Genomic DNA, 13,924 nt, shown 5'->3' with positions numbered 1-13,924 from the left:
ATCCTTACAAGTCGGGAAAATGACTGTTAGGAAAAGAATGAACAAAGGAAAATGTGGTCTTAATTGTTATAATTTGAATATTTCTTGGCATATCAGTTTAAAGCTTGACTGACTGTTTCTTGTTAAACAGATCTGGAGGTCCTGAAAGTGGAGAGGATCCAACTCATTGATGCAGTGCTGAATCTGTGTACATACCACCACCCAGAGAACATTCAGCTGCCCGCAGGGTACTACAAACGTCTTTACTGGCTTGCAAAACACTTACAGGCTACACAGTTTACAGTCTAAAATAACAAATGACTCTTAATGTTTAAGGTACCAACCACCAAATTTGGCCATATCCACGCTTTATTGGAAGGCATGGCTCTTGTTGCTCGTGGTGGCTGCGTTTAATCCACAGAAAATAGGTACAATCAAAATTCTATGCTGCATACACAAGACTATATGCTAAGTTCTATGTATTTTAATAATTTCTATAAATATGGTATATTATCTGACATTTCTTTCTGTAGGCTTGGCTGCCTGGGATGGTTATCCTACACTGAAAATGCTCATGGAGATGGTTATGACAAAGTAGGTGAAAATTACCATTTATAATTAAATGATTTCATGTCGATGATGCTGAACGACTAACACACACATGCCTCTATGATTCCACAGTAACTATACCTTCCCGCCTTGCACCGTTGCCGACGAGGACACAAAGACGGAGATGATCAACCGCGAGCTGCAGATCTCTCAGAGGGAGAAACAAGAGATCCTGGCTTTTGAGAGCCACTTGGCAGCTGCTTCCACCAAACAGACCATCACAGAGAGCAACAGCTTGTTGTTGTCTCAGCTTACCAGCCTGGACCCACAGTAAGAGACCAAGTGGAACTACTTTATGCGCATGATTTAACTCAAGTTTATTCTATTGTGGTACATTTATTAAATCAGAAATCACTTACTAGAAAAATGTGCAACATTTTCAACACTGATCATTTTGTTTCTCTTTGTCATGATAGTCACAGCATTATACAAGGCTTTAAACAGTAAGCATTTCGCCAGGCCTGCCCACTGTATTATTATGCCATGTACCATGTGTCCTATACAAAGATTGCATAGAAGGCCAATAAGCAGCGTCCTATTTGTCTCAGTTTTGTTCCAGTTCCTTTTTAAGTTACTTAAAGCAGGACTTGAAAGTTAAATCCTCTTTTGTTTTTGGTTTTTTGGTTGGAGCGAGGGCAGCTTAATTTGCAGCCTTAACAATAAATTTATGCTGCAGACAATCCAAACTATTACCACAAGGAAATAACTGTTGTGAATTTTGCTGTATCAGCACTTAAGTTTCAGAAAGTCTTGATAAAAGTGTTCTTACTAGTCGTGTGACCGGAAGATGAGCTCATGTGTTGAATCTGTGTTCAGGGGACCTCCTCGTCGACCTCCACCTCAGGTCCAGGAGCAGGTTAAGAGCCTCAACCAGTCTTTGCGCCTCGGCCATCTCCTCTGCCGCAGCCGCAACCCAGACTTCCTCCTCAATATCATACAGAGACAGGTAATGGGGAGCACGCACTACTACACACTACTGCTACAACTCAAACTGTGTTTAACCATCTTTTCCTGAAGATTCTTGGTCTGTGGAAGCAAAAGTTTTTTTTTTCTCTCACACCCAAGAAAATATAAAATGAAAGGAGGGCATTTAAGGGTGCTAATCTTGTGTATGTTATTTGTGAGGAAAAAAGTTAAAGAGAGCAGAATTGCAATAAACCACATGGAGAAAGCTCCGTCATAATAGACAAAGAATAGTCTATATTGTTTGATGTGCACGTTGAGCTATTGCTGCTCATCTCAAAACACATCTCAAATCTCAAACTGATGGAAAAACACAGAATCTTTGTCTCATATAAACGTATCAACAGAGAGGTCGGTAGCTAAAACACTGGTTACGAAAAGATAAATTGAGCCTAAAAGCATATAGACTGGCTTATACAAGAGGAACTATCACATCACTATCACACTATTATTTTGCTTTCTACTGTCAAGTTTGTGTCCTGTAACGTAACGCATGTTGAATCCTTTCACAGGCTTCCTCTCAGTCCATGCCGTGGTTGGCTGATCTGGTCCAGTCCAGTGAGGGGTCTTTGGACGTGCTTCCAGTTCAGTGCCTGTGTGAATTCCTTCTGCATGACGCTGCAGATGACAGTCTGCCAATAGAGGATGACGAAGAGGGAGAGAGCAAAGAGCAAAGGGCCAAGAAGAGACAAGTATGCAGCAACGATTAATTCTTTTTTTTTTTTTTAATTACAGGCCTTTATTTATCTTTGCTCTCAAAGTAACACTCTGCATGCCAAATTTATAATTGTGTTTATTTATAGTTATTTTCAGCTGGGTATGAAATAGTTTTTACTAATGCTGAATTATGTTTTTCCTGTCAGAGACAACAAAAGCAAAGGCAGCTACTTGGACGGCTCCAGGATCTTTTGTTAGGTCCTAAAGCTGATGAACAGACAACTTGTGAAGTGCTGGATTACTTCCTGCGCCGTCTCAGCTCTTCTCAGGTGGCATCAAGAGTCCTAGCTATGAAGGTACTATACTGGAAGCAGGAAACATCTTATGATCTCTAGCAGCATTGTGTTACTGTTAAAAAATATATATTTTACATCATATATTTGTGTGCAGGGTTTGTCATTGGTTCTGAGTGAAGGAGGCTTGAAGGACGGAGAGGAGCGGGACCAGCCCATGGAAGAAGACTCGACAGATGCCGAGCTCTTGCCCGGGTACCAGTGGCTGCTACAAGACCTCCCAAAGCTCCCCTTGTTTGACAGCGTCAGGGGTATGACGTCTACTGCTCTGCAGCAGGTCAGTGTCTGTCTCATCAATGAGCTGTCAATATTTTTATTATTTACTTATTTTAGGAGGATAAGTGAGGAGTTTATTCTGAAAGCATGTTTTATCTGTCTGCTACCTCCAAGGCCATCCACATGGAGACAGATCCACAGACCATCAGTGCTTATCTCATCTACCTATCCCAGCATGCACCAGTGGAAGAGCAGGCTTCCCATAATGACTTGGCTCTGGTAATCACGGCGAGTTGCTTAAATTCCAACTCATATATATATATATATATATATTTCTTCAATCAGATTTGTCTTGAAGCTTTACTAACATGGATCTGCTTCTCCTCTCTCTCGCTCTCTGTAGGATGTCGCCCGGCTGATCGTTGAGCGTTCCACCATCATGAACAGCCTGTTCTCCAAACATTCCACAAGACCCGAATCTGATGCTGTTCTCAGTGCTTTCCTCACCATCTTCTCCACCTACATCAAGAGGATGAGGAAGACCAAGGAGGGAGAGGATCTCTATAGCTGGGTGAGCATTGCCAATAGTCGTTTTACTAACTGACCTACACTGAAATGTTTAAAAATTAGCATTAAGTTCCATATACCCAAAGTCTTTTTGCAATAAAAAATAGTGCAGTGTTGGACCTAGTGACCTGTCAAGTTTCCTGTGATTATTGATTGATCTTGCTGGATTAGGTGCAAGAAAAAATAAACATTTTAGGAACCAATGAGCAGATTTGAAAAATATATTTTGAGTGGAACTGAGGATGAATCCCTGTTTGATGACTTTATGCCGGCAGCATTGGGGAAATCTAAAAGGATGGAGTCACTTTATAAATCTTTACGTTGGTCTTTTTTTTTCAGTCAGAATCTCAGGACCAGGTGTTTCTGCGGTGGACTACAGGAGAGACTGCCACAATGCACATCCTTGTAGTCCATGCCATGGTTATCCTGCTGACTCTTGGGCCTCCTAAAGGTAGTCCTGTTCACTTTACACTGGGATCCTTGCATTGATAAAGGCACTGTGAAAACATACTAATATGTATTTTTTTTGTGTGATATTACAGGAGAGAGTGACTTCTACAATCTTTTGGACATTTGGTTTCCCGATAAGAAACCTCTACCCACTGCCTTCCTGGTTGACACGTCAGAGGAGGCCCTTCTGCTGCCTGATTGGTTGAAACTGAGGATGATCCGATCAGAGGTTTCTCGATTAGTTGATGCAGGTACAACTTCTCATAATATAGAAAAATGTGTTTTGCTCACCAAGTATATAATTTTTGACTTTTTAACGGAACAATGCATGTGTTTCCCTCAGCTTTGCAAGACCTGGAGCCGCAGCAGCTGCTGTTGTTCGTACAATCCTTCGGCATTCCCGTCTCCAGCATGAGTAAACTGCTTCAGTATTTGGATCAGGCTGTCTCCCATGATCCACAGACACTGGAGCAGAACATCATGGACAAGCGTAAGAGTTGGCTGCAGATATTCTACTCTTGAAACATTTTAAGATTTCAAGATTGATAGTGTTACAATCTTTAGCTGTGTTCAGCCCTAGGAACTTGCTCCAGGTACTAAGAACCTTTTGAAGCACTCAGTTCTACTACCTGCGTTTCCACCAGAGGGACTAGGGTCTAAATTAAGTTACAGGGGGATTGTTTTACCCCACAAGAAAAGTCCCTGCTGGGGGGTTGTGTTTCCCAAAAGTACATGAACTTTGGGGGTGGGGTTTACAGGGATGACCATCGCTGATTGTTCAAACACACACAACACGGCAGCTTCTTGTGTGCCGCTTCATTCATAAAACAAGGAAGTACTCTCAAATCAATTTAGGAGCAGTTTAGGACAAGGTGGAAATGCAAACAGGACTGCACTAAAGGGACTTTAAAGTTCCAAGTTTTTTTGTCCCTGAGATTAGTTCCTCTGGGTCCAAAGTACCTGGAACTTTTGGTGGAAACGGGGCTTTTGATTAATCTCATTTTGTATTTCTTCCACAATAGACTACATGGCCCACCTGGTTGAGGTGCAGCATGAGCGAGGTGCCACTGGGGGGCACACTTTCCATGGATTACTTAGCTCCTCTCTTCCTCCACACAGAGGTCAGTGGCTTTATCCTCCAAATGGTTTTCTATGTGGAATTAATTGAATGTTTAGATAACTCTCATGAAAGTAGTTAAAATGACTCACAATATTGTAAATTAGTTCAACAATATTAATATTTCTAAATGAGTCCATATCCTGTTTACATTCCTCCTCACAGATGGTGCTGAAACAAGTAAGGCCAAAGTTACCGTAGAAATGCCCCACAGCTCTGTTAAAATGAGAGCAGCCAGTCAGCTTCCTGCGGTCGGTCCCGATGATGATCTAACTGGAATGATGCTTCAGGTAGAAACTACTCACTGTTTGTTTCTCATCTCTTTGCCTTATGATTTGTTTGGATAACACTGGGCTAAACCTCTCTTTAACACTGACTGACCTGTTTCTGTTGTCGCTTCTTCCACAGATATTCCCTCTAAACGTGGACCCTCGCTGGCACGGTCCACCTCCCAGCCAGCTCTCCCTGGCCTTGCAGCAGGCCCTGGCTAAAGAGCTGATGCGGGCCAAGCAGGGCCACATCCAGCAGGGCGGGTTGGCATTTCGTCTCCTACAGGCCCTTGCAGCCCTGCTTACCTCTACCCATGCGGGACCTATTGTCATGTCAATGCACCGTAACCACGCCCTCTCCTGTCCTCTGATGCGCCAACTTCACCTCTATCAGGTATAACATGCTGACAAACACTGTATAATTCTGCACATTGAATTACATATATTTTTATGCCTCCGCACCAGTGACAGCTGTAGCTGGAGGCACGATGTTTTCGGGTTGTCTGTCCGATCATCCATATCTGAAGCATTGTCTACTCTCATGGCTACAACTTTGTGTTATATCAGAATCAGCTTTATTTGCCAAGCATGTGAACACATAGAAGGAAAATACACTTAATACCTTTTTTATTAAATTCCTTCAAAGTCTTCACTTAAATACAACAAATATGAGTTTGTACAGACATGGATGTAAACTGCAACTTGACTGGTCGGCGGAGGTGTACAACTGCGAGGCAGGTATTTCTAGTTTCTTATTTTCTCCTGCCTGATGTCCTTTGTTTCCAGCGCCTCGTGTCCCAGGACATTGCTTTCTCCTCACTATTCCTCAAGGTCATTGTTGAGATGTTAATCTGGTTAGACAATCCAACTGTGGAGGCAGGACCACTGAAAACCTTGCTCAAATCCTTCGCTGGTCAGAACTCTCACAAACACAGGCACAATGATGGTGAGCAACTCTTTTATATATCTTTTTAGATGCTGATGAATTCATTTTATATAAACAGTGAGTGATAGAAGTTTCTGCCCTGCAGTGCGTACAGGTTTCCTCCACCTGGCCGAGGCTTTGGCGTATCGCAGAGACGCTGAAGTGCCAGTGAGAGCCATCATCGCGATGCTGAAGGCTGGAGAGAGATGTAATGCAGAGGCTGAGCTCATTGGGAAAGGTATTAATGGAAACAGTGTGGATCTGAATTTGCATTAAGTTTAAAATGAGTATCACACCTAGTGTTCTAAGTATTAGCCACTGAGTTCACTTATTCACAGAACTTTAATTTATTACAATGTTGAAAATTGATTCATTGCTTTAATAAGTAAAAGTTTTTTCATATATCAAGTCAAAATGCCAACCATTTTGCATAATTAAATGAAGGTGTTTTTAGCAGTGACTGACATTAATTATGGTTATTACACTATAGGGGGCTTTTAATAAAGGAAAAATAATATTCAATTTTGTAGGTGTACAACTCAACACTTTAAAATTGAACAACTCAATACTCCCAGAACCATTTTTGCTTGTTTCCACAGTAGCGTAAACACCAGACAGTAAAATGAAACAAAAACCAAAGCAGTGAGAAACAGCAGCCACACCTTTGAATAAAATGTGTGATGAATTGGTCGATTTGTGTGTACTTAATCAGAAGCTTGCTGGTGAACATCTCAAGATACAGACCTATAATTTGCTTCCAATAGGACACAAAAGCTAGCTTTGTAGACGGTAAATAACGACAGCATATTACAAATCATGCTGTTTTTATCGTTTCTCAGTGTTACAAGGGCTGATGGAGGTGAAGTCGCCATATTTGGAGGAGCTGTTGTCTCTGTTGATGACTGTTGGTACACAGAATGGGACAGCCGGCCCTGTTGCCATGGTGATTTCCTTGCTGCTTCAGGAAAGTGAGGAGCGAGCTGTGAAAAAGGAAGTAGACGCAAACAAGTGAGCACCGAACTTCCATTTCCCTCTCAAGTCATGCAAGAAACATTCATATTTGACGGGACTAAATGACAAACACTGTTGGCTGTGACAAAAATAGCGAAACACTATTCGCTGTCTGTGCTCTCTCGCACTCGTAAACTTGTGCTGTTGGATTTGATTCGGAAAGGTTTAATTGGTTTTGCAGCTTTCTGTTTGCTTTACAGATTTATATACTGTGAAAATCACAGAATCTTTTCTATGTTACGTTCACTTCAACCCTGCCAGCGGTGCATCATGAGACTCGTTGTCACATGGAAGGTCTAGGCACTCCTTTGAGCACAGCCAGGAAATTGATTATCTAGATGTAACTGTAGAAGTAATGGGATTAGTGATATTATTGTGTCATCACAACAGTAATTAACCATTTCTATCATTTTATTGTGATGGGCTAACAGAAGAATGAAAAGCAGCTCAAAGTAAATCATTTCTGTAACTTCTAAAATGTTGGATTTGATGGTTGTAACTTTTCCAAACACCGTGCATAATGTATGCAGCTCTATTGTGTTGTACATTATTTTTATATGAGGCTTAATTAAGGCTTTAGGAAACTCAGCAGATGTTCAGTTACATTTCTACAGATGTAACCTTTCAGTTTCATCTTTGCCAGCAGCTCAGAAGTGATAAAGTCGGGACTGAGCTCTGGGTTACTGGTCGATTGGCTGGAGTATCTCGACCCTGAGGTCACTTCAGTGTGTCCAGACCTTCAACAAAAACTGCTGTTTGCCCTCAGTAAGGTAAAATAAGCTTTGCTCGCAGATAATATACTTGTCTTATCACGGTGGAGTAGGTGTGTGCTTGGTATTTATATTTATATATTTTATCCTTTCTTACGGTTTCTCTATTTCAGGCACGAGGCAGTCCTGCCTACAGACCTTATCTTTTGGCCTTGCTTACACATCAGTCCAACTGGTCCACCCTCCTGCAGTGTATCAGTGCTCTTCTCAGCAAGCGCAGAGACTACAAGTACATCATTTTATCATTTTATCAGTGATAGCTTGTATGACTTCAGTAGATTGATGTAATCACACAGAAATAATGTGTTCTGATTCTGATTAGATGTTATTGAGCATGATGTGAGTTAAATGCCGGTCACGTCTTTCAGACTGGATCCATCATCAGCCCTGGATTTCCTGTGGGCGTGCAGCCACATCCCACGTATCTGGCAAGGACGTGACCAGAAGATCCCTCAAGTAGGATCAAACTCCCACTTACAAAGTCCCTAGTTGTCCCTACCTTTCTGATGAGACCACAGTCAGAGGTAGTTCATTCTGCTGAAGCTGACATCTGACAGCTGACATGTATTTTTTTTTTTTTGTCTGTGCAGAAGAAAACAGAGAAGTTTGTGCTGCGACTCAGTTCAGAGGAGCTCATCAGCCTGGTGGACCTGATCCTATCAGAGTCAGAGCTCAACAGTCACGACTCACTCCACGAAGACAAAAGCAGCGTGGACCAGGCCTCCTGTTCTCTCATCCAGTCCAGGCTGCCCCTCCTTCACTCCTACTGCAACGGCGATGTAGAAAACATCAAGAAGGTCTCAGATTACCTCATCAACTGCACAAAGAAATGGGAGGACAGGTATATTTGTTGTTATCCAGTGTAATAATGCATCATACACTATACTTTTCTCTTTCCTCTGGCTCATCCTTGCTTAGATGAAGACACATATGCTCATCACATTTGTCATATAAGGTTCACCAAAGTGCTCATCCCATCTAGTCTGACATATTGTATTGTTCTTTTCTAATTAGCCCAAATACTGAAAGTCGTTTTTTTTTTTTTTACCCTATTATGGTGTGCTGATAAACTTGGGGTAAATCGCACTAGATTTTCCTTCTCAGTGCAGATGAACTTTTCAGACTTCCTCTGTCAGCCACAATGCTGTGGACCAGGGAAAACTCGATAATTAGGTCTATTGGTGTGAAATTAAAACCAGCAGAAGTCGTCTGTACTGTGATCTCTTTAAAAGCTCAGTGTATTATAATGAAGCCAAGAGGATTAAGGCTGAAGCTCTAAACTTGCCTGTGTTGTGAATTCCTGCTCTGACTTAGCTGTCAGAGATCAGGGTGCAACTCTTTGTGGAGGCAAACCCTCCTTTCATGAATATGTCTCTGGTTATTAAACCACTTTAATGAGGAAACTTTGGCCAAGGTCAAGCAAAATTAGCTTCCGAATTACAGTATTTTAAGTACAGCTAAGCTTTCTGGTAAAATGGTTGCTAGTGAAAATATGGCCGGATAAATACATGTTGAAAGTTAAAGGGTTTTGGCCTTGTGTTGAATAAACACTTGATTGTATGTTAAGCATTCTTCCTGTGAAAGCTCGCTGTCAGATAAGCTGGTGTTTATTCCAATTACACACCAAATATTGAGCACCGAGCAGACTCTTTACTCTTGTTCAAGGTCGCTCTGATTTGCTTAATACATAGCTGTAATAAACTCTTCAGTTAGTAGTTAGTAGAGTTCGGTTAGCATAATTTGAGCCTGACAAGAGCCTTAGCCAGTAAGAGGATTTCATGAAACTGCGGTGACTTGAAGGCAAATACTTGAGATTTACATTACACTATTCATGTGCCTAGTTTGTATTAATGTACATACATTTTCGTCGCTCGCGGATAGAAACAATAGAGACGTGCTGTATCACGGTCTCTTATCTGTGATGTCGTATCAGCTCTGTTGATAAATCAGTTAAAAGAGATGGAGAACTTGAGGGTAATTTTTCTGTGAAGCTGGGAACATCGTCTGCTTCATAAGTCACTTTAGTTGAAAAGCTGTGACAAACTTTCTATGGGTGCACAAAAATTGGTCAACCACTCACTTTCAATTAAATAGCTTCAGGCTACACAACCCAATAACATCAAGGATTACAGTCTTGATAGTTACTAAGCTTTATGATGGAATTGGTCATGTTGCTGGCTTGTCCCTAAAATGTAGCATTAAGTATACATCCCGTTTTGTTTATTTTGTCTTTCAGTGCGATGAGTAAGCGTTGCCAGAACTTGCTGCTGCAGATCTATCTGCACTTTCCCGAAGTAATCCAGCACGTTACCCTGCCTGAAGGCACTCTCAGCAGTGGGGGGGCTGCAGACGGCAGCAGCTGCAAGGTAAAGATTTCTTGCCTGTTTCATACATCACATAGTTCTTACCAACTCAACATAACTGATTTTCTTTGAGACATTTTATCCCTTTGTTTATCCTCCCGGTGAATATAATTCACATTTAGCAGAAAATACGGATTAGACTCAGTATTGACATTTTGTATAAACTTGGATATTACTGATTTAAAACTGATTTTGTAAGTGCTCCAACGGGACAAACTGAACTAAAGTAGCCCACAGCTTATTACACAATAGGTCACAAGTCTTGACCTAAAACTTCACTTAGCTGCATAAACTGCACACTTGGCTGTGCTCCACAGGAGGCACTCATAACACTGAAAACTGTGATATGACTTCATAATCATCTTCTTGTCTGTATTTGACAACTCAAAGACAAATATGACTGTGTTTTTTTTAATTCAATAAAGTTGTAAAGTCATTGCTTACAACCGAAAATTCTTCTTCTCAGCTTGACGTCCTGGTCCATCGCCTGGTCACGCTGCTGGCTGATATAGGAGACTCAAAGTCCGCTGAGGGCCGTGTGTCTGATGCCAACCTCGCATGTAGGAAACTTGCTGTGTCGCACCCTGTCCTTTTGCTCAGGTGAGAACAAAAAGACTAGGTAATAGTGTTTTTAGATTCAGTCTACAAACTTGTAGATTGTCTGATGTCAGCCAGCCCGCTCACTGTCTTGCCTTGTTTTGTTTTTTTTCCTCTCCAGACACCTACCTATGATCGCAGGTCTCCTTCACGGTCGCATTCACCTAAACATGCAGGAGTTCCGACAGCAAAACCACATGACGTTCTTCAGTAACGTGCTGGCAATCCTGGAGCTGCTGCAGCCGCTTGTTTTCCACAGCGACCACCAGAGGGCACTTCAAGACTGCCTTCTGTCCTTCATGAAGGTCCTTCAGGTGGGTGGCTCACACACACTTTCAAATCTTCAACAGAGGGTTTAGGATCGAGATTAGATGAATCTGTTTGTTTAAATTAACTACAGATCAGAGTTTCACAGTCTTCCTGTGTGTTTAATGCTTCTTTCTTTCTTGTAGAATTTCCAGAGGAGTCGTTCTCCGTTAGTCTTCATCAACAAGTTTCTGCAGTTCACGCAGAAGTACATAACTCACGACGCAGCGGCAGCTATTCCTTACCTACAGAGGCACTCTGACATTTTGCAGTAAGTGTATTACGGCAACAATATCTTTTGAACGATATATTTGTGACAGAAATAAATAGCAAATCTTGAAGGAGTTATTATAATATTTACAGAAACACTGGTTTTGTTTCCTCCTGTCAGGCGTCTGTCTGCAGAAAACCCAGACTTGGCCCAGTTGAAATCTCTGCTGGCTGGACTCACTTTGCCAGTGAAGAGCTCCTCTACAGAGGTTACGGCAGAAGAGAGAGACGGTAAGCATTGCTCCCATATCAGCTTTTTAGGATCTTGTTAGCTTATAGAGCTTTTACAGAGCCCTTGTATCTTAAACATAAAATATAAGTAATCACCTTGCTAGGTGCAGACTAGTTTCTGCAGAAGCGTATTGTTTTGCTAAATATTCTTTTGTGCTCTTTATCAGACGACATGTCCACTGGTTCCCTGCCCCTAGTCAACATATCTGCCTCAGTTTCACTGAGTGCGGCTGACATGACTCTGTACCTGAAAAAGATGTCAAGAGGAGAGGCAGTTGAGGGTAACCACATAACATACCACTGCAGCAATGTCTCATGTTTAACCCCCTGAACTTAATGAGTAATATACGTATTTCTCTCTTATCTGCTATAGATGTGTTAGAAGTGTTGACAGAGGTGGATGACAGGTCTAGGAGGAGCCCAGAGATCATCCAGTACTTCATAGTGAGTCAAACAACAGACAAAAAAAAAAGGTCAAATTAAATACTTGTCAGTGTGTAACATGTGAATCAACACTTTGTGTCACTGTTTGTAGAACGATCTTCAGAGACTCATGACTTCTTCTGAGGAGTTGTGTCGGAACATGGCCTTCAGTCTGGCTCTGCGCTGTATCCAGAATAATCCCTGGTAAGTTTACGAATCTTCAACACAATTATAAATATGGGAAACTCCACCTATAAACGACATACCAAAGCTGAGAGGAAATGTGTCGAGATAGACAGAGAAGACGCTTTTGTTTGTTACTGTTTACTCTTCACTATGTAATAATAGTGTATATTTTCTGTGCTGCAGCCTGGCAACAGACTTCCTGCCGACTTTCATGTACTGTATGGGCAGCGGTAACTTCGACGTGGTACAGACTGCTCTCAGGAATCTTCCAGAGTACGTGCTGCTCTGTCAAGGTAAGAAGATACTTGTTAGTCACATCCATGTTGACAGACAGCTGTAAAAAACAGTCACTCCTTTGCAGGTCTTGTGTTATAGTCACATGACCAAAAATTTGATTTAACAAAACATGAAACCAAAGCCTAAGAATGAAGTGAGTGACACATCCATAGCTACATGCTGTAATGTGTTTTTCTTTCCCTCTCCAGAACATGCAGACATCTTGCTCCACAAGGCGTTCTTAGTGGGTATCTACGGACAAATTGACACCAGCTCAATGATCTCAGAGTCCATGAAGGTCCTTCACATGGAAGCAACAACATAACAGCGAGCGTACATCTCCTGTCTGATCGGAAATAGTGTCATTCATTCACTGCATTCCAGAGCTAGATTATTTTTTTATTGCCTTTAGTTCAAACATGGCTCTAATTTTATCATTACAGATTAACAAACTCGGTGGCTCTTCAGTAATACAAATGAAAGGATCCTCCAGTGAGCTGGTAGTTACCAGTAATGTAATAACTTCTGGATAATTTAGTGACTTCAAAGAATGTATTAAAAATTTCCTCTAATTGAGTTGAAAATGTAATAATCAAAAGAGTAAAATCGTTGCCATTGTAATAATGTCACAATTAGTGCATTTATTACTTAAGGGATATAAATTATTTTTTAACTGATGATATAATAATACATTAACCAATAATGAAAAAAAAAGAACTGAAACATTATTAGGTGATATTATATCATCTGTTAAAGACCACGCAGAATATACACAATTGGAGTCATAGTCAACAAAACTTACTAAATTAATTGTATAATACATATTAAATTATGATAATTAGTAATAATTTTTGAAATGGTTTAATTTAATTGAAAACATCTAAATTGTTTTAGAGGGAGATTTTTTGCATTTCTGCAGTTAGTAAATTATCAGCAGTCACATTATTGGGTACTTCAAATCTCAGTGCGTGTTTGGAAAATAGGACACTGTTTTTGGCATCATATTTTTAATTTGAACGTCAAATATCAACATTATTGTACAGTTAAACATTTAAACAACACAATTTTTGCTATAGTGTGCAAATAAATTTCGAGTTTGCCAAATCCAAAAGTTAACACGATAAGAATTTGACTTTTTACTAAACAAAGGGCTTGAATGTATTAACCGTTCATCCCGTCTGACTGGAAATGATAAAACAGTGCTTGACTTTCAAATTATTAAGAATAAGAAGCCAAAATACAAAGATATGTTATTGCCTTAATACAATGTTGCAAACTCCTTAAATAGCTGAAATCAGGTGTCTTTGTTTTAAAGTCATGATGATTTATTGTTACTGAACATCTGTGAGCCACCTTGATGTGAACTGAATAAAAATAACTGTTGGA

General features: G+C 40.8%; 1 protein-coding gene across 6 annotated transcripts in view; it reads left to right on the top strand.

Moving 5' to 3' along the window:
• ints1 (integrator complex subunit 1) overlaps nucleotides 1-13,924 on the top strand; it is an 18,650-nt gene extending 4,726 nt beyond the window's left edge. For 3 of the 6 annotated variants that reach the window (XM_042393621.1, XM_042393622.1, XM_042393623.1), the window contains exons 16-48: nucleotides 131-227; nucleotides 316-407; nucleotides 513-573; nucleotides 661-858; nucleotides 1,405-1,534; nucleotides 2,064-2,243; nucleotides 2,415-2,564; nucleotides 2,659-2,838; nucleotides 2,952-3,065; nucleotides 3,181-3,348; nucleotides 3,684-3,795; nucleotides 3,887-4,045; nucleotides 4,138-4,284; nucleotides 4,817-4,915; nucleotides 5,077-5,201; nucleotides 5,320-5,574; nucleotides 5,967-6,126; nucleotides 6,212-6,343; nucleotides 6,945-7,113; nucleotides 7,760-7,886; nucleotides 8,000-8,115; nucleotides 8,255-8,342; nucleotides 8,477-8,727; nucleotides 10,123-10,252; nucleotides 10,716-10,849; nucleotides 10,968-11,160; nucleotides 11,299-11,423; nucleotides 11,544-11,653; nucleotides 11,821-11,934; nucleotides 12,027-12,097; nucleotides 12,189-12,280; nucleotides 12,446-12,555; nucleotides 12,748-13,924. In XM_042393621.1, coding sequence (XP_042249555.1) covers nucleotides 131-227; nucleotides 316-407; nucleotides 513-573; nucleotides 661-858; nucleotides 1,405-1,534; nucleotides 2,064-2,243; nucleotides 2,415-2,564; nucleotides 2,659-2,838; nucleotides 2,952-3,065; nucleotides 3,181-3,348; nucleotides 3,684-3,795; nucleotides 3,887-4,045; nucleotides 4,138-4,284; nucleotides 4,817-4,915; nucleotides 5,077-5,201; nucleotides 5,320-5,574; nucleotides 5,967-6,126; nucleotides 6,212-6,343; nucleotides 6,945-7,113; nucleotides 7,760-7,886; nucleotides 8,000-8,115; nucleotides 8,255-8,342; nucleotides 8,477-8,727; nucleotides 10,123-10,252; nucleotides 10,716-10,849; nucleotides 10,968-11,160; nucleotides 11,299-11,423; nucleotides 11,544-11,653; nucleotides 11,821-11,934; nucleotides 12,027-12,097; nucleotides 12,189-12,280; nucleotides 12,446-12,555; nucleotides 12,748-12,863 — 4,505 coding nt within the window. In that variant the 3' untranslated portion in view covers nucleotides 12,864-13,924. The remainder of the gene's footprint in view (nucleotides 1-130; nucleotides 228-315; nucleotides 408-512; nucleotides 574-660; nucleotides 859-1,404; nucleotides 1,535-2,063; nucleotides 2,244-2,414; nucleotides 2,565-2,658; nucleotides 2,839-2,951; nucleotides 3,066-3,180; nucleotides 3,349-3,683; nucleotides 3,796-3,886; nucleotides 4,046-4,137; nucleotides 4,285-4,816; nucleotides 4,916-5,076; nucleotides 5,202-5,319; nucleotides 5,575-5,966; nucleotides 6,127-6,211; nucleotides 6,344-6,944; nucleotides 7,114-7,759; nucleotides 7,887-7,999; nucleotides 8,116-8,254; nucleotides 8,343-8,476; nucleotides 8,728-10,122; nucleotides 10,253-10,715; nucleotides 10,850-10,967; nucleotides 11,161-11,298; nucleotides 11,424-11,543; nucleotides 11,654-11,820; nucleotides 11,935-12,026; nucleotides 12,098-12,188; nucleotides 12,281-12,445; nucleotides 12,556-12,747) is intronic. The other 3 variants (XM_042393626.1, XM_042393625.1, XM_042393624.1) reach the window with 3 other exon arrangements.

The sequence above is a fragment of the Thunnus maccoyii genome, chromosome 18 (genome assembly GCF_910596095.1).
Source record: "Thunnus maccoyii chromosome 18, fThuMac1.1, whole genome shotgun sequence".
Taxonomy (NCBI): Eukaryota; Metazoa; Chordata; class Actinopteri; order Scombriformes; family Scombridae; genus Thunnus; species Thunnus maccoyii.
This window is presented reverse-complemented; position numbering and strand designations above follow the sequence as displayed.